Source organism: Leucopleurus acutus (assembly GCF_964270905.1).
Source record: "Leucopleurus acutus genome assembly, chromosome: X".
Classification (NCBI taxonomy): Eukaryota; Metazoa; Chordata; class Mammalia; order Artiodactyla; family Delphinidae; genus Leucopleurus; species Leucopleurus acutus.
In genome coordinates this window covers 80,674,729-80,694,270 of record NC_139148.1, presented here as the reverse complement: position 1 = coordinate 80,694,270, position 19,542 = coordinate 80,674,729, and the positions used below count along the sequence as shown (strand labels likewise).

Genomic DNA, 19,542 nt, shown 5'->3' with positions numbered 1-19,542 from the left:
AGATTCTCTTTTTTCCAAGGGCCTGACCAAGTAATTCAATTTAATGAAAATCACAAGGCACCTATCATGTGCAAAATGCTGTGTACCATCATTGCAAGAGATAAAAGATGAAACCGCCTTTACCTTTCAGGAGGTTACAGTGCAGAAAGGGAAATGATGATATAATATGATGATGATGATGATGATGATGATGATGATGATGATAGGAAGAGGAGGGAAAAGAAGGGTTAGCATTCACTGAGTATTTGCTATGTTCCAAGAACTGTGTTAAATGCTTTAAATGTTATTTTGTTTTATTCTCATAGCAACCATAGAGATAGATACTGTTATTTTTCTGATTTTTACCTGAGGAAACAGACACATAAAAGGTGAATTAACTTACATAGGGTCACACATCAAGAAACGGCAGGGTGAGAATTTTAACATAGTGCTTAGCCAAGAGCCAGCGCTCTTAACAACTTGAGTCTATAGATACACAAAATACATAATACAAGGTAGATTGAGGTGTGTCATGAAAGAGTCAAATAAAAGTGATAGAGTCACCTGAAGAAAGAACACATCTTATTTGCGGCTCAGGAAGGACTAGAAAGAACACATCTTACTTGCAGCTCTAAAGTACATGGGTATGTTTGAATATTTGACTACAATTTTCATGAGTCATGAAGTAGCTTCAAACTTATATCACAAATTAAATACTTATTACTTTGGTAAAATAAATATGGTCAAACAGAAAATGACTACAGAATCACAATGTCAAAGGTGAAACTTTCTCAAAATAAATTTATAATAGACAAAGAAACTATCACAAGATATAAAACCAGAACCCCCAATTCTAGTCATTCTCCTTATCTCCAATCTAATCCTTTATTTTCAGCCTGAGATCTTTCAAACTCTTCTTTTTGTGCTTGCAATTACATTCCTAATCTAGATTGTACCGATTTTCCCCCTCTCCTGTCTACTTTCTTATTGACTTTCCCACTGCTTCCCTTCCCACAGTTAGTTGAATATTATGGCTAAAGCTATTCTTATGAATCACATAAAGCACATCACTAATAACAACTTTAGTGCTTTTCACATAAAGGATAAGTTATTTTGCTTTCAGTCTGGAGGCTACATATTAAATGTTCACCTATATCTACTTAGTCTATTGTCCTTTACATATTTCCATATCACTTTTCTCTACCATCGTCTATACTTACATCTAAAGAATAGCATCCCTGTTCTTTATTGAGTTCCCATGAGTGCTTTTAAAATTGCCTTCCTAAAACCTTTACTGGAAGATTGTTTTGGCCATAATCAGAGGAATAATGAAGTAATTTTACTTCCTAGACAGTCAGCATTGCTGATAAGTATGAAACATGCTAGACCACCCTCTTCTTCAGTCATTACATAAAAACCAATGTTATTTTATTAAATAACATTTACTTCTGTTATGGCGTAAGTGATCACCTCTGAATCATTCTGCCGACTACACAAAGATGTGATAGAAAATACGTGAATTATTTTATGTAAATAATGAAACAGACATTCTAGAGTTCTATGTTACTATTTAGAGTAGGATAGGTGATTGCTGTGGTAATAAAAAAGACCCAAAATCTCAGTAGCTTAACACATAACAGTTTATTTCTCACACTCAGAACATTCACTGTAAGTGCATCAGCTCTCCAGGGCAGGTCCCTTACAAATAGCGACTTAGAGATACAGGTTGCATCCATCTTGTAGGTACACTATTTGGAGGACACTGCTTTCAGGTCCTCATGGCAGGTAAAGAGAGCTGAAGGGTCACGCAGGACTTTTTACTGCTCCGGTATTGAAACGACACATCACTTCTGTTTACAATATCTCTGTAATCCCTCTGCTAGAAGTAATGGCATTACCTAACTACAAGGGGCTGGGAAGTGAATGGGGGCACATAGATATTTGATAGCTGTTAATGTCTTTGCCACATTCTACAAATAATATAAGCTTTTTTTTCATATTTTAATGAAAAACAATTTTTGAAAAACTCTACATGGATAGAAAATATCTCTTAAATGCAATAGTTTTTATCAGCATATAGACATATATTTTAGGAAACAGCTAAAGTTATGAAGCTTCAATGTGACCTAACAAGGCATTACATTTATAATGGTCCAAGAATGTTACTGAGAGATTCCGGGGTATGCACTGCAAAAAATTGGGGACCCAGTATGTTATTTATCTACCAGATGTTTTCTATCTTTATAATAATTTTACTTGTGATTCAAGGGAGCTGACATGAAATCAGCTATTTAAAAAAATAGCTATTTATTCTCTCCTCATGCTAAAATACTTTGTACATATGACATTACAATTAGCACATCCTCTGTAACAGGTGCTTTTGTTAGACATCAATTTATAATTCATATTACTCTGATATAAAAAATGTAGAGTAAAAATAAATTTCAACTTATTTCAGCATAGTGGCAAATGTGATTCAGCAACAAACACAAGGCAACAAACTCCAAATGTTAGTAAAATGTGAAACAGAAAGATTATAATCTCCTAAATTTAACTCCTATTTTAATTCAATATTAATGCTTAAGACAAGAAATTTTTAAACAGCATAGTTGCTAAGATTTTGGCAGTAGTTTTATGTAACAAGACATACAGCGTGCTAAAGGTCTGGCACTCAACTTGCTTACAGTAAACCAGCTTCAATATGAAGGCATTAAATATTTTTTAAAAACCTTCTTTTTACATGCTAAATATTTTGGCAAGTGTGCAATTAAACACAGTCATGAAATTAAGATAGTAAGATTAAGAAATTACAAACTTGAAACTTGTATCCTAAGCATAAATCATATAAAAAAGGATTACTGGTTATATAGAATATCTCTGGATAATCAAAACTTAATAGTATATAGCATGCAAAATATTTCAGAATCTTTATTAATCAAAAAATACCAGGGTCTATTTAAAATTATTCCCCTCCAAAGGGTATCAAAGTTAATTCAAATCGTGTAACACTCTAACACTAAATACTATTCAGTACTGTCAAAATGGAGGTAAATTTCATAAAACTGGGGCCTTACATATACTGTAAATTGCTGTCTTTCTTGTTCATGTGAAACAGCATACATTACTAAGTAATAAAAGAATGGCTGCTGCACTGGCAAAAATAGGATGTGTAAGGATCAAAGGCACACTATTCAGCTCGCCAAAGTGAGAGCAAACTCTTTTTCCCCCACAAACCCTTTCCCCATGTAAACAAAATTTCATTAAGGAGAAAAGAAAACTAAACTAAACTTTTCATCTTCAAAAGTAAGTATTTTGAGACAATGTTAAGTCCATGCTTCAAAAATGTCAGCTATTGTCACCTGGATATTTCTGATTATATTTTAAAGATGTAGCCAAATTCGATACTTTTAACATTAGATCCACTGTTTGGTCAAAATTATTTACCATCTAAAACATTTTACTTTAATTCCAAACATTTTAACCACTAGTATAACAACACGGTTTTGCTCTCAGAAGAATTAGCCAGTGGAGGGAAAAACACACAAAAAAACCCAAAATCCTACATTTAAGCTGCAGGCAACAATTATGGCCCTTTCTGGCACAGTAGCATTTGACTGGCAACTCAAAGTCCAGGAATAATTCTACTAACACAGGGAAACTCATGCATTTTGGTAAATATGCCCTAACATTCACAGCTGAATTTCCTTTACACCTTGCTTTTTTCAATAGGGAAATCTTGCTTTTTTTCTTGATATTATCCGGACTTGTGACTTGAACCTGACTTCTTTTTCTTCTTCTTACTATGTTTTTTGTGCTGTTTCTTCTTCTTCTTCTTTGCTTTTTCCATTGCTTTTTCTCGCTCTTCACGTCTTCTCTTCTTTTTTGCTTGTACCTCCTCTTCATAATCTGATTCTGATGAGGACTCTGATGATAAAGGTTTACCCTCAGGACAAGTCTTCTTTCTTTTTTTGCTGAGACTTCTAATATACTTTTCTTTGCCTGTTTCATCCTTTGATTTCTTTTTCTTTTTTACAGATTCTTTGCTCTCTGATTCAGATTCACATGTACAGCTTTCTGATGATTTGTATGAACGGTTCTTCTTTTTCTTTCTCTTTTTTCCTTGTTTCTTTTCCTCATCCTCAGAATCTGAAGAACTGCTTGAAGAATCAGAGCTTGATGTAGAAGAAGATGAAGACTGACAAGATTTCTTCTTTTTCTTTTTCTTTCTTTCTCTTTTTTTGGATGAGCTCTCATTTCCACTTAATAATTTCTCTCTGCTTTTTTCTAGTTCCTTCTTCCAATTCTCATTCATTTTTTCTTCAAATTCAGCTAATGCCTTGGAGCCTTTCTTTTTATTTTCTAATTGTTTCTTCACTTCTTCCCAGGTGGGCCTTGGTCGATTCAGATAATCTTGTATTGTGGGGCCTGCAGATTGAGATGGGCCCCTCCATCTGGCCATTGCTATAGGATTCATATAGGCCACCCGATTGTCCCGCTTCCCCATGGTGCCTGATGGTTCCCAGAGCCGACTCTCAGTTGCTAAAGAGAATAAAGATAGACATCCTCCTTAAATTCTTCATCTGCTAGTATACCAAGTGGGCTCCATTCTGTGAGAGAAGCAGATGGAATGATTACAAAACACCTTTAATATAAGACAAAGTAAGCACATAAGTTTAATTGGTCACTGTCTATCACATAGTACAGTAGAAAAATTTCCAAAATCTTAGACCTTGAGAAAAAAGAATATACACACAAGATTTTTGCATGTTTTAGATGTTGTGGTATGAATATAACATAAAGTGTTTTTTATATCTCATGTAAGGTTCTGTTATCTAAATTTTTTTAATAACTATTTCCTTTTATATTGTATGATAATTACCTTTTTTTCCTTTCTTTCTGCCTTATATGGTATAAAGAGAGAGAGGAATTTCTATAGCTAAATTCTATACCAGGCAGACCTTCTCCATTTTAGCAGAGTGCAGCACAATCCACTCTACTCTTTGATAGAAACCTAGGAGTCATACCTGAAAAATCCTTCTCCCTCAATTATCACATCCAATTCATACTAAATCCTGCTGTTTAAACCCCCACAACAATAGGTCTCATGTCCATTCACTTTTCTCCAAATATATTGTCATCAACATAGTCCAGGTACTGTCATTTTTCATTTGGACTATTAATCTCTAGTATCTATTGTTTATTATGTGCCAGGGACTGCTTAGTGTTGTGCAGTGGATTATCTCGTTCAGCCTCCAGACTAACCCTACGAAGTTGATCCTATTATTATCCCTGTTACACAGATGAAGAAACTGAGGCTTAGAGAATGTGAGTAATGAGTACTTGCATAAAGTAACATAAAAAATGGCAAATGGCAAAACCAGGATTTAAATCAAGGCAGCCTGACGCCAAACCCTGCACACCTAACACAACATTATATTGCCTCCTTATATCAACCTCTTATTTATTTATTTATTTATTTATTTATTTATGGCTGTGTTGGGTCTTCGTTGCTGTGCGCAGGCTTTCTCTAGTTGCGGAGAGTGAGGGCTACTCATCGCTGCAGTGTGCGGGCTTCTCATTGCGGTGGCTTCTCTTCTTGCACAGCATAGGCTGTATGTGTGTGGGCTTCAGTAGTTGTGGCTTGCGGGCTCTAGAGCGCAGGCTCAGTAGTTGTGGTGCACGGGCTTAGTTGCTCTGCGGCATGTGGGATCTTCCCGGACCAGGGATCGAACCTGTGTCCCCTGCATTGGCAGGCGGATTCTTAACCACTGAGCCACCAGAGAAGTCCCTCAACCTCTTAATTGACAGCCCTATATTTACTCTTACTCTCTTCCATTCCAGTCCCACACTGAAATCAGAAGGATCTTAAAATACTCCAATGGCTTTACATTTTAATGAGAATTAGATCCACACTCCTATAAAGATCCTGCATGATCTGTCTTGCTTATCGCTCTTATACTTCATTGAGAGTTATTCACTTCTTTTCTTAATTCTATCTTTTCCAATCTTCTCTTGGTTTCTGGAACATGTTAAGCTCCAAGCTTAGCCACCATGGCCAGTTCCACCTCATCTTCATGCCTCAGTTTAGAGGTCAATTCCTCAGAAAGGAAATTATTAGGTGGAACTATATAAAATCACCAATTATACAGAAAAAAAGTCAAATACCAGTAATTTCACATGGCTCAACCTTATATTATGTTGCCTCTGTATCTATCCCTTATAGTCATTATTCTGCATCACAGTTCCTTGTTTCTTTTATTCGTAGCACTTAGAAAATTGAGGATTACTTTTTTTTATTTGACTATTTGGATGTGTGTGTTTGTGTGTGTGTGTGTATGCATGTGTGTATTCATTGCTAAATATAAGGCTAAGAAGGGTAAAGGTCATGTTTGATCTGTCTTATCACCATGGTGTTCCCAGTACCTAACATGGCATCAGGCCCACACTAAGTACTCAATAAATATTTGCTCAATAATAAACAAACTAATGAATGGATTGATGCAGGGGTAACTCTGTGAGAGAGGGGCATTCACAGAAGCCTCCTGTAGTTGGTGATGTCAGTATAGGATTTTGAAGGATAAATAGGAGTTCACCTGGGAAATGAGGAAATGACAGACATTCCCCAGGCAGAAGAAACAATATGTGAAAAAACAGAGAAATCTGACAGAGCACCATGTATTTAGTGTTGATGGAGCCTAAAGTGCAAGAGGGTAGCAGCAGGAGGTAAGGCTGCATAGGAAGTAAATAGCCTGATCCTAGAGGCTTTCTTAGGTTATTTTAACATCTTGGATTTTGTCCTATACTTGTTAGGAAGCTAGCAAAGTCTGAAGAGAAAGATAATCAGACATATCACAGATTTTTCTGTCAGTCTCCATCTTGACTTTGACCCTTTAAGTCACCCTAACATACCTACCCATCATAAGCTCAACGCCACAGATTTTACGGTGACTCTTGGTAATAGTTTCTTGGGTTTGATTTGTTGTGTTATCTTATTCTCCTTCCTCTTCAGTTCTGCCCAGCTCCTCTTAGGTATTTTTGTCATTTTCATTCTTACTGCTACCCTAAAGGTTGTCAAATATCATTGTTTCCCAGACTTGATCATCAAAAGCCCTTAATGACTTTATTTAATATTCAACTTGCTGGTTGTTTCTGCTACTGCACACTTAGAATAGCATAATCCATTCTAATTACAGTTCCTTGAGACCTAGTCCTGACATCATCTAGAAAGAGAGGCAAAGACCAATTCACAAAGGATTTGGATGCGATGCTGAGGTTGGGATTTATTCTATGGGACTTACAGTGAAGCTAATGGGGCGGTGTGGACTATTTTAAGCCAGAGAGTGATTTGGTCACACTTGAGTGCTTAAGAGACAATTTCTTACCAGCTGAAGACAATGAGATTCATTCAAGTATTCATACAGATATAAAATGAGTCTGAACTAAAATTAGTGGTATAATGAATGAAAAGAGGGGGAAATACAAGAGACATGTTTAGGAGATGCTACTAAAATTAACGATCAGTGAGATACAAAGGGTGAGGAAGATAAAGGAATCTAGGCTAACGTTCTGGCTTGTGAGACAAGATACAAGGCAATGCCAGTGACTGGGTAATATAGGAAACGGCATAGACTTTGAGAAAAGGTCTGGGCTCAGTATTGGATTCATAAAGTTTGAAATATGTGAGTGAATCCACATGTAGGAAATTGGATGTATGGGTGTTAGCACTCTGGAATGTGACCTGAGTTAGAGATATAGGATTGGCAGTCACTGAGTGATGGCTAAAGTCATGAGAGAAAATTAAATCACCTTGGGGAAGATTTCAAATGAAAAAAGGTTTGAGCACTGGATCCAATTTAATAACAACACACAAGGGGCTGGCAGAGAAAGTAAAGCTTCAGAAAATTAGCCAGAGTGGTAAGAGCTAGACCAGTATCAGAAAATAAAGTTAGAGTCACAGAAACACAGTGGGGAGAGTAAAGTTTCAAGGTGAGGGCAATAATCCTCAAAGGACTATGGTCATGAATTTCATGTGAGCAACTTTTAAACATTAAAATTTGAGGAAAAATCCTAAATATCCATCAATAACAAACAAGTTATATCAATTATAGTATACGTATACAATGGAATACTACATCCACAACATACTGTTGAGTGAAAAGTTCACCAAATGTAAACATTTGTTATCTCTGCATGTGGAGAGGCATTATTTCCTTTTGTAAGTTTCCCTATACTATTTATATTTTTTACAATGAGCAGGTATTATCTTTAACTTTAAAAAATCCAGAATAGGGCTTCCCTGGTGGTGCAGTGGTTGAGAGTCCGCCTGCCGATGCAGGGGACACAGGTTCGTGCCCCAGTCCGGGAAGACCCCACATGCCGCGGAGCGGCTGGGCCCGTGAGCCATGGCCACTGAGCCTGCATGTCCGGAGCCTGTGCTCCGTGGCGGGAGAGGCCACAACAGTGAGAAGCCTGCGTACTGCAAAAAAAAAAAAAAAAAAAGTCCAGAATAAAAGGTGTTATGGACAACAATATTAAATGCAACAGATAGGTCAAGTAAGATAAAATCTGAAAATGTCTATTATATTTGGCTATAAAGAAATCATTAGTAACCATTGCTAATGCAATTTCAATTAATTAGGGCAGAAGCCAGATGACAGTGGGTTAAAGACTAAATGGGAGGTGAGAAAGTAGGGACATAGGGTACATAGACTCACTTGAGAAGGAAAGTAAAGTGATAAGGGGGCAACTATAATGAGGGATGAAGAATTTTTAAAAAATGATTTTTTACTGTTGTTTGTTTTTATCAAAGAAGAAACTTGAACATGTTCAGAGGGTGACAAGGTAAAATAGAAAGACTTTTAAGAAGACAGGAAAGAGGGAGGAGCTTCAAGATGGTGGAAGAGTAAGACACGGAGATCACCTTCCTCCCCACAGATACACCAGAAGTACATCTACAGGTGGAACAACTCCTACAGAACACCTACTGAACGCTGGCAGAAGACGGCAACCACCCAAAAGGCAAGAAACTCCCCACGTACCTGGGTAGGGCAAAAAGAAAAAGAAAAAACACACACAAAAGAATAGGGACGGGACCTGCACCAGTGGGAGGGAGCTGTGAAGGAGGAAAGGTTTCCACACACTAGGAAGCCCCTTCGCTGGCGGAGACTGCGGGTGGCGGAGGGGGAAGCTTCGGAGCCTCAGAGGAGAGCGCAGCAACAGGGGTGCGGAGAGCAAAGTGGAGAGATTCCCGCACAGAGGATCGGTGCCGACCGGCACTCACCAGCCTGAGAGGCTTGTCTGCTCACCCGCCAGGGCAGGCGGGGCTGGGAGCTGAGGCTTGGGCTTCGGTCGGAGTGCAGGGAGAGGACTGGGGTTGGCGGCGTGAACACAGCCTGCAGGGGGTTAGTGCACCACGGCTAGCCAGGAGGGAGTCCGGGAAAAGGTCTGGAGCAGCCGAAGAGACAAGAGACTTTTTCTTGCCTCTTTGTTTCCTGGTGAACGAGGAGAGGGGATTAAGAGCACCGCTTACAGGAGCTCCAGAGACGGGTGCGAGACGCGGCTATCAGTGCAGACCTCAGAGACGGGCATGAGACACTAAGGCTGCTGCTGCCGCCACCAAGAAGCTTGGGTGTGAGCACAGGTCACTCTCCACACCTCCCCTCCCAGGAGCCTGTGCAGCCCGCCACTGCCATGGTCCCGTGATCCAGGGACAACTTCCCGGGAGAACGCACAGCGTGCCTCAGGCTGGTGCAACGTCATGCTGGCCTCTGCTGCCGCAGGCTCGCCCCGCATCTGTACCCCTCCCTCCCCCCCGGCCTGACAGAGACAGAGACCCCGAATCAGCGGCTCCTTTAAGCCCGGCCTGAGTGAAGAACAGACGCCCTCAGGTGACCTACACACAGAAGTGGATCCAAATCCAAAGCTGAACACTGGGAGCTGTGCGAACAAAGAAGAGAAAGGGAAATTTCTCCCAGCAGCCTCAGGAGCAGCAGATTAAAGCTCCACAATCAACTTGATGTACCCTGCATCTGTGGAATACCTGAATAGACAACAAATCATCCCAAATTAAGGAGGTGGACTTTGGGAGCAAAGAGATATATATATATATATTTTTTTCCTTTTTCTCTATTTGTGAGTGTGTATGTGAATGCTGCTCTGTGTGATTTTGTCTGTACAGCATTGCTTTTACCATTTGTCCTAGGGTTCTGTCTGTCCATTTTTTTAATTATTACTTAAAAAATTGTTTTCTTAATAATTATTTTTTAACTTTTATTTTAATAACCTTTAAATTTTATTTTATTTTATTTTATCTTCTTTCTTTCTTTTCTTTCTCCCTTTTATTCTGAGCCATGTGGAGGACAGGCTCTTGGTGCTCCAGCCAGGTGTCAGGGCTGTGCCACTGAGGTGGGAGAGCCAAGTTCAGGACACTGGTCCAGAAAAGACCTCCCAGCTCCACGAAATATCAAAAGGTGAAAATCTCCCAGAGATTTCCATCTCAACACCAAGACCCAGCTTCACCCAAAGACCAGCAAGCTACAGTGCTGGAAATGCTATGCCAAACAACTAGCAAGACAGGAACAAAAACCCATCCATTAGCAGAGAGGGTGCCTGAAATCATAGTAAGGCCACAGACACCCCAAAACACACCACCAGAAGTGGACCTGCCCACTAGAAAGACAAGATCCAGCCTCATCCACCAGAACACAGGCACTAGTCCGCTCCACCAGGAACTCTACACAACCTACTGAACCAACCTTAGCCACTGGGGACAGGCACCAAAAACAACGAGAACTATGAACATGCAGCCTGCGAAAAGGAGACCTCAAACACAGTAAGTTAAGCAAAATGAGAAGACAAAGAAACACACAGCAGATGAAGGAGCAAGGCAAAAACCCACCAGACCTAACAAATGAAGAGGAAATAGGCAGTATACCTGAAAACCAATTCAGAGTAATGATAGTAAAGATGATCCAAAATCTTGGAAATAGAATGGAGAAAATACAAGAAAAGTTTAACAAGGACATAGAAGAACTAAAGAGCAAACAAACAGTGATGAACAACACAATATATGAAATTAAAAGTTCTCTAGAAGGGATCAATAGCAGAATAACTGAGGCAGAAGAAGGGATAAGTGACCTGGAAGATAAAATAGAGGAAAGCACTACTGCAGAGCAGAATAAAGAAAAACGAAAGAAAAGAATTGAGGACAGTCTCAGAGACTTCTGGGACAATATTAAATGCACCAACATTCGAATTATAGGGGTCCCAGAAGAAGAAGAGAAAAAGAAAGGGACTGAGAAAATATTTGAAGAGATTATAATTGAAAACTTCCCTAATATGGGAAAGGAAATAGTAAATCAAGTCCAGGAAACACACAGAGTCCCATAGAGGATAAATTCAAGGAGAGATACGCCAAGACACATATTAACCAAAGTATCAAAAATTAAATACAAAGAACAAATATTAAAAGCAGCAAGGGAAAAACAACAAATAACACACAAGGGACTCCCCATAAAGTTAAAAGCTGATCCTTCAGCATAAATTCTGCAAGCCAGAAGGGAGTGGCTGGATATATTTAAAGTGATGAAGGAGAAAAATCTACAAGCAAGATTACTCTACCCAGCAAGGATCTCATTCAGATTCAACAGAGAAATTAAAACCTTTACAGACAAACAAAAGCTAAGAGAATTCAGCACCACCAAACCAGATTTACAACAAATGCTAAAAAAACTTCTCTAGGCAGGAAACACAAGAGAAGGAAAAGACCTACAATAATAAACCAAAAACAATTGAGAAAATGGGAATAGGAACATACATATTGATAATTACCTTAAATGTAAATGGATTAAATGCTCCACCAAAAAGACATAGACTGCCTGAATGGATACAAAAACAAGATCCATATATATGCTATCTACAAGAGACCCACTTCAGACCTAGGGACACATACAGACTGAAAGTGAGGGGATGGAAAAAGATATTCCATGCAAATGGAAATCAAAAGAAAGCTGGAGTAGCAATTCTCATATCAGACAAAATAGACTTTAAAACAAAGACTATTACAAGAGCCAAAGAAGGACACTACATAAAGATCAAGGGATCAGTCCAAGAAGAAGATATAACAATTGTAAATATTTATGCAGCCAACATAGGAGCACCTCAATATATAAGGCAGATGCTAACAGCCATAAAAGAGGAAATTGACAGTAACACAATCATAGCAGGGGACTTTAACAGTCCCTTTCACCAATGGACAACTCATCAAAAATGAAAATAAATAAGGAACACAATCTTTAAAAGATACATTAAACAAGATGGACTTAATTGATATTTATAGGACGTTCCATAAAAAAACAACAGAATACACATTTTTCTCAAGTCTTCATGGAACATTCTCCAGGATAGATCATATCTTGGGTCACAAGTCAAGCCTTGGTAAATTTAGGAAAATTGAAATCGTATCAAGTATCTTTTCTGACCACAATGCTATGAGACTAGATATCAATTACAGGAAAAAATCTGTAAGAAATTCAAACACATAGAGTCTAAACAACACACTACTTAACAACGAAGATGTCACTGAAGAAATCAAAGAGGAAATCAAAAAATATCTAGAAACAAATGACAATGAAAACACGGTGACCAAAAACCTATGGGATGCAGCAAAAGCAGTTCTAAGAGGGAAGTTTATAGCAATACAATCCTACCTTAAGGAACAAGAAACATCTCAAATAAACAACCTAACCTTACACCTAAAGTAATTAGAGAAAGAAGAACAAAAAAACCCCCAGAGTTAGCAGAAGGAAAGGAATCATAAAGATCAGATCAGAAATAATTGAAAAAGAAATGAAGAAAACAATAGCAAAGATCAATAAAATTAAAAGCTGGTTCTTTGAGAAGATAAAATTGATAAACCATTTGCCAGACTTATCAAGAAAAAAAGGGAGTCGACTCAAATCAATAGAATTAGAAATGAAAAAGGAGAAGTAAAAACTGACACTGCAGAAATACAAAGGATCACAAGAGATTACTACAAGCAGCTATATGCCAATAAAATGGACAACCTGGAAGAAATGGACAAATTCTTTGAAAAGCACAACCTTCTGAGACTGAACCAGGAAGAAATAGAAAATATAAGCAGACCAATCACAAGCACTGAAATTGAAACTGTGATTAAAAATCTTCCAACAAACAAAAGCTCAGGACCAAATGGCTTCACAGGCAAATCTATCAAACATAGAGAAGAGCTAACACCTATCCTTCTCAAACTCTTCCAAAATTTGGCAGAGAGAGGAACACTCCCAAACTCATTCTGCAAGGCCACCATCACTCTGATAACAAAACCAAAGAGGTCACAAAGGAAGAAAACTACAGGCCAATATCACTGATGAACACAGATGCAAAAATCCTCAACAAAACACTAGCAAATGGAATCCAACAGCACGTTAAAGGGATCATATGCTATGATCAAGTGGGGTTTATCACAGGAATGCAAGGATTCTTCAATATATGCAAATCAATCAATGTGATATACCATATTAACAAATTGAAGGAGAAAAACCATATGATCATCTCAATAGATGCAGAGAAAGCTTTCAACAAAACTCAACACCAATTTATGATAAAACCCTCCAGAAAGTAGGCCTAGAGGGAACTGTCCTCAACATAATAAAGGCCATATATGACAAACCCACAGCCAACATCGTCCTCAATGATCAAAAACTGAAACCATTTCCACTAAGATCAGGAACAAGTCAAGGTTGCCCACTCTCACCACTATTATTCAACATAGTTTTGGAAGTTTTAGCCACAGCAAGCAGAGAAGAAAAAGAAATAAAAGGAATCTAAATTGGAAAAGAAGATGTAAAGCTGTTACTGTTTGCAGATGACATGATTCTATACATAGAGAATCCTAAAGATGCGACCAGAAAACTACTAGAGCTAATGAATGAATTTGGTAAAGTAGCAGGATACAAAATTAATGCACAGAAATCTCTTGCATTCCTATACACTAATGATGAAAATCTGAAAGTGAAATTAAGAAAACACTTCCATTTACCATTGCAACAAAAAGAACAAAATATCTAGGAATAAACCTTCCTTAGGAGCCAAAGGCCCTGTATACAGAAAATTATAATACACTGATGAAAGAAATTAAAGACGATACAAATAGATGGAGAGAGATATCATGTTCTTGGATTGGAAGAATCAACATTGTGAAAATGACTATACTACCCAAAGCAATCTACAGATTCAATGCAATCCCTATCAAATTACCACTGACATTTTTCACAGAACTAGAACAAATATTTCACAATTTGTATGGAAACACAAAAGACTCCGAATAGCCAAAGCAATCTTGAGAAAGAAATACGGAGTTGGAGGAATCAGGCTCCCTGACTTCACACTACACTACAAAGCTACAGTAATCAACACAGTATTGTACTGACACAAAAACAGAAATATAGATCAATGCAACAGGATAGAAAGCCCACGGATAAAGCCCCACACCTATGGTCACCTTATCTTTGATAAAGGAGGCAAGAATATACAGTGAAGAAAGGACAGCCTCTTCAATAAGTGGTGCTGGGAAAACTGGACAGCTACATGTAAAAGAATGAAATTAGAATACTCCCTGATACCATACACAAAAATAAACTCAAAATGGATTAAAGACCTAAATATAAGGCCAGACACTATCAAACTCTTAGAGGAAAACATAGGCAGAACACTCTATGACATAAATCACAGCAAGATCCTTTTTGACCCACCTCCTAGAGAAATGGAAATAAAAACAAAAATAAACAAATGGGACCTAATGAAACTTCTAAGCTTTAGCACAGCAAAGGAAACCATAAACAAGATGAAAAGACAACCTTCAGAATGGGAGAAAATATTTGCAAATGAAGCATCTGACAAAGGATTAATCTCCAAAACATACAAGCAACTCATGCAGCTCAATATCAAAAAAACAAACAACCCAATCCAAAAGTGGGCAGAAGACCTAAATAGACATTTCTCCACAGAAGATATACATATTGCCAACAAATACATGAAAGAATGCTCAGCATGATTAATTATTAGAGAAATGCAAATCAAAACTACAATGAGATATCATCTCACAGCGGTCAGAATGGCCATCATCAAAAAATCTACAAACAATAAATGCTGGAGAGGGTGTGGTGAAAAGGGAACCTTCTTGCACTGTTGGTGGGAATGTAAATTGATACAGCCACTATGGAGAACAGTATGGAGGTTCCTTAAAAAACTACAAATAGAACTACCATATGACCCAGCAATCCCACTACTGGGCATATACCCTGAGAAAACCATAATTCAAAGAGTCATGTACCAAAATGTTCACTGCAGCTCTATTTACAATAGTCAGGACATGGAAGCAACTGAAGTGTCCATCAACAGATAAATGGATGAAGAAGATGTGCCACATATATATAATGGAATATTAGTCAGCCATAAAAAGGAATGAAACTGAGTTATTTTTAGTGAGGTCGTTGGACCTAGAGACTGTTATACAGAATGAAATAAGTCAGAAAGAGAAAAGCAAATACTATATGCTAACACATATATATGGAATCTAAAAAAAAAATGGTCAGAAGAACCTAGGGGCAAGACAGTAATAAAGATGCAGACCTACTACAGAATGGACTTGAGGATACAGGGAGGGGCAAGGGTAAGCTGGGACAAAGTGAGTGAGTGGCATGGACATATATACACTAGCATACGTAAAATAGATAGGTAGTGGTAAGCAGCCACATAGCACAGGGAGATCAGCTTGGTGCTTTGTGACCATCTAGAGGGGTGGGATAGGGAGGGTGGGAGGGAGGGAGATGCAAGAGTGAAGAGATATGGGGACATATGTATATGTATAACTGATTCACTTTGTTATAAAGCAGAAACTAACACACCATTGTAAAGCAATTATACTCCAATAAAGATGTTAAAAAAAAAGTAAAAGAAGAAATGCAAGAGAGGGAATAATTCTTTAGGGCAAAACCATAGAAGAAACAGAGGTATCAGAGTCATAATTAGAAGATCTCTCTTGAAAGAGCAGAGGCAAAGAATAAAGGGTATGGGTGTAGAGTTGTGTGTGTGTGTGTGGGGGGGGTGATGAAAGGGAGAAAGTTGAAATATTTCTCACCTAATAGTCTTCATTTTCACTCAGTGTTAGGAGCCAAGGTCAGCTGCTAAGATTAAGGCAGGTTGAGGTAGCATAGGAGTCTTGAGACAAATGATTAAAATTTGGAATAACTGCAGAGGGGAATGCGAGAGAATGCTGACAGCAGACAAGTGTTGTTGGAGGCCTTCAGAACTGCACAATCTGTGTGCTCTTTTTGCAGAAGATAAAGCACACTGAGAAAAAAGAAAAAGTAACACCAACAAAGTCTCTTGCTCAAATACTCTTTGTTTTAAAAGTGCTGTGGCTTACCTTCTGTTTCTATCTTAGAAGAGAAACTTTATTCTCTTTATCTCTATTCATTTGTATGAAGTATGCTAATTTTGTATAAAGATTAGATACAAATTGTAACAACCCTGCTGGTAATCTGAGTGTTATAACAGTTATTTGTTCATTTATTCTTACAGCTCCCTTTTGATCATCTATTATGCACCAGACACTATGTTATATGCCATGGAGATTATGGTCTAGTAAAGGTAAAAGTCATTACACAAATATCAAAAAAATGAGTATATAATTATAATCGTAATTAAAATGATGAAGGAAAAGCACAGGATGCTATGAAAAGTATAATGAGTAACCTAATTTAGAATGGAAGGTCAACTCTGAGATACTAACATATAATTAACATGTAATCTGAGACCTGATGGATAAATCAGAGCTAGCCAGATGAAGTGATTAAACAGGAAAGGAGTAATCAAAGAGCCAGAGTTGACTGCATGTTCCAAGCACAAGGAATACCAGATGGTAAGGCCCTGAGGTGAAAAGGAAAAGCCAAATACAATGCAAATATTCACATTATTACACTGTTGTAAACCAGTCATCATATCAGCTTCTCATTCTTAAAAGTGATCGTATCTATAGCATTTTTTATTGAACATGCTCAGGTAAAAGTCAATATGAATTTAAATTAATTAAAAGCATATTTTAACATTTCACAGTCTAATTTCAATTGTAACTATCACCAAGGCTAGTTATTTTAAGGACTTACTCTATTTTACAAATCATTTCATTCAATTTTTAGTGATATGTCTAACTGTAGGCATCATACTGTCTCATAGACATATGCACTTCAGCTGAAAATTCTTTCCAAATAATTGGCAATAGCTCTGTGACTTAATCTGAAACACCCTACTCTTCTGCAAAGGTCTGGACATTTGGATGAGGCCCCTATTAAGAAAAAAAAAAAACCTTAATGTTCTTTGTTCCCACTAGCTAATGTAAGTTTAAGTACCATGCTACTGAAATAAATGCCTCTTATAAAGCTACTTAAAGGCTTTAAGATAGTAATGAGTCTGCTAAATTATAATATAATAATAATCTGTACATATATACTGCTAATACCTTTAATTATCACACTATGTTCTGCCATTTCACATTGATTGATAATATAGAGGGCAGCCACAGAATCACCTAATTCACAGGCTGAATAAGAGACAAAGATGGTTTATGAACACATTTAAAGATACTTGAAAATTTCCTGAAAATATCTAGCTCTAGCAAGTGTATATAAAATGATATCATTTCTTCTAAATAAAACTCAAGCAATAACACATTCTATTCTAGCTGTTAATGTGACTGTTTTGAGGGAGAAATTATCCCTCTTATTTTGATCAACATGTTAGAAAGCTGGGATCAACATGATAGAATGCTGTGCCGGGTTAAAAGCATTCACCTCTGGTGAATTCCCTCTGGCATAGTTGTGTCATGGAGCATTTCTCATTCTAGGGAAAAGGTGTAGAATTTAAAATACTGCCTCTTCTTCCATCTACAGAATTGTCAAATGACAAGGGATCAGTCTCTAATATCTTAAGGATGATACCAGAAAGTTTATAGCAGCAACAAAATATTGCAGATGCAAGAGATAAAACAGAAAAGAATAGTTATGAGAGGGTAGAAGCTCTAAGTATAAATTTTAGCTAAGTGTTTATTTTAAAGAAATGAGTACTTCACCCTCTTATTTCTCTTAATATAGTAATACATTTAGGATTTTATATTCAGAAAAACAAATCATTGTTATTGTTTAGCTTTTATGATGATGAAGTGAAATTTTTTTAAAAACAAACTTTCTGCTTTAGGATATCTTTAGATTTACAGAAAAGTTGCAAGTATAGTAGAGTATCTTCTGCATTCAGTTTTATTATAGATAATGTCTTAAATTAACATGTACATTTGCCACAACTAATGAGCCAATACTGACACATTCATATTAACTAAAGTCCATTCTTTATTCAAATTTCCTTAGTTTTTAACCTAATGTTCTTTTTCTTTTCCAGGAATCCATTCGGGATACCACATTACATTTAGTCATCATGTCTCCCAGGATCCTCTAGACTGGCAGTTTCTCAGAATCTCCTTGGTTTTGAGGAGTACTGATCAGATACTGATTTTTTAGAAAGCCTTTCCATTTGGGTTTGTCTGATGTTTTTCTCATGGTTAGAGTTAGACTGCAAGTTCTTGGAAGGAAGAACACAAGTAAAGTACCATTTTCATTACATTACATCCAAGGTACATACTAAGGTGACTTATCATTGATGTTAACCTTGATCACATGACTGAGGTAGTTAGTATTTGCCAGTTGTATCCACTGCAAGAGTACCCTCCATTTCCATTCTGTATTCTTTGGAAGGATGTCACTATGTGCAATCCACACTTGGAGATTTATGCTCTATCTTCTTGATGGTGGAATATCTACATAAAATATTTGAAATTCCTGTGTATGGGAGATTTGTCCTTTGCATCAGTATGGATCATGAGTATTAATTTTATACTTTGGGCAATATTTAAATACTACTTATTTTGTTGTTGAAATTGTTCCAAAGTTGGCCTTCAGGAGCTCTTTTAGTTGGCTCCTGTATCTTTTTGACATATTCTTATGATTTTGTTTCTTAAGTACTTCCTTACTTTCTGGTTCTATAAGACACTCTGGCATCATCTTGTATATCCTCTGCATTAGCCCTAGAATCATACTGGGGTATTGCTGCTTCTAGACTCTCTCATCAGACAGCTAGGAAATACAGTAAGTCCCCTACATATGAACCTTCAAGTTGTGAACTTTCAAAGATGTGAATATGTGTTCGCATGTCCAATCACGTAAGTTAGTTCACGTGTCTGGCATACATTGCCACAGGCGTGCACCCTCTCCAAGTGGTTGTGCTTTTGCATACTTTGCTGTACATTACTGTATAGAGTAAAGTAGTACAGAGTCTTAATTTCAAGCCCAGGATGTCTGGAATCATGTGTAAAAGCAGCAGTGATGTAGCTGGTACTACTATACTTTTCAAGGTACTGTACTGTAAGATTAAAAATGTTTTCTTTATTTTTTGTGTTTGCTTTTTTATGTATTATTTGTGTGAAAAATATTATAA

General features: G+C 37.3%; 1 protein-coding gene across 1 annotated transcript; it reads right to left on the bottom strand.

Annotated features, from left to right (window-relative positions):
• Positions 1 to 3,724: 3,724 nt before the first annotated feature.
• On the bottom strand, positions 3,725 to 4,593 carry FAM133A (family with sequence similarity 133 member A). Its single transcript, XM_082864727.1, has one exon. The coding sequence runs from the start codon at positions 4,481 to 4,483 to the stop codon at positions 3,734 to 3,736; it is 750 nt and encodes a 249-aa protein (XP_082720853.1). The 5' UTR covers positions 4,484 to 4,593; the 3' UTR covers positions 3,725 to 3,733.
• Between the last annotated feature and the right edge of the window lie 14,949 nt (positions 4,594 to 19,542).

What these genes read in the sequence shown, in the direction of transcription:
- FAM133A (XM_082864727.1), bottom strand. Translation starts at nt 4,483, where the DNA reads ATGGGGAAGCGGGACAATCGGGTGGCCTATATGAATCCTATAGCAATG.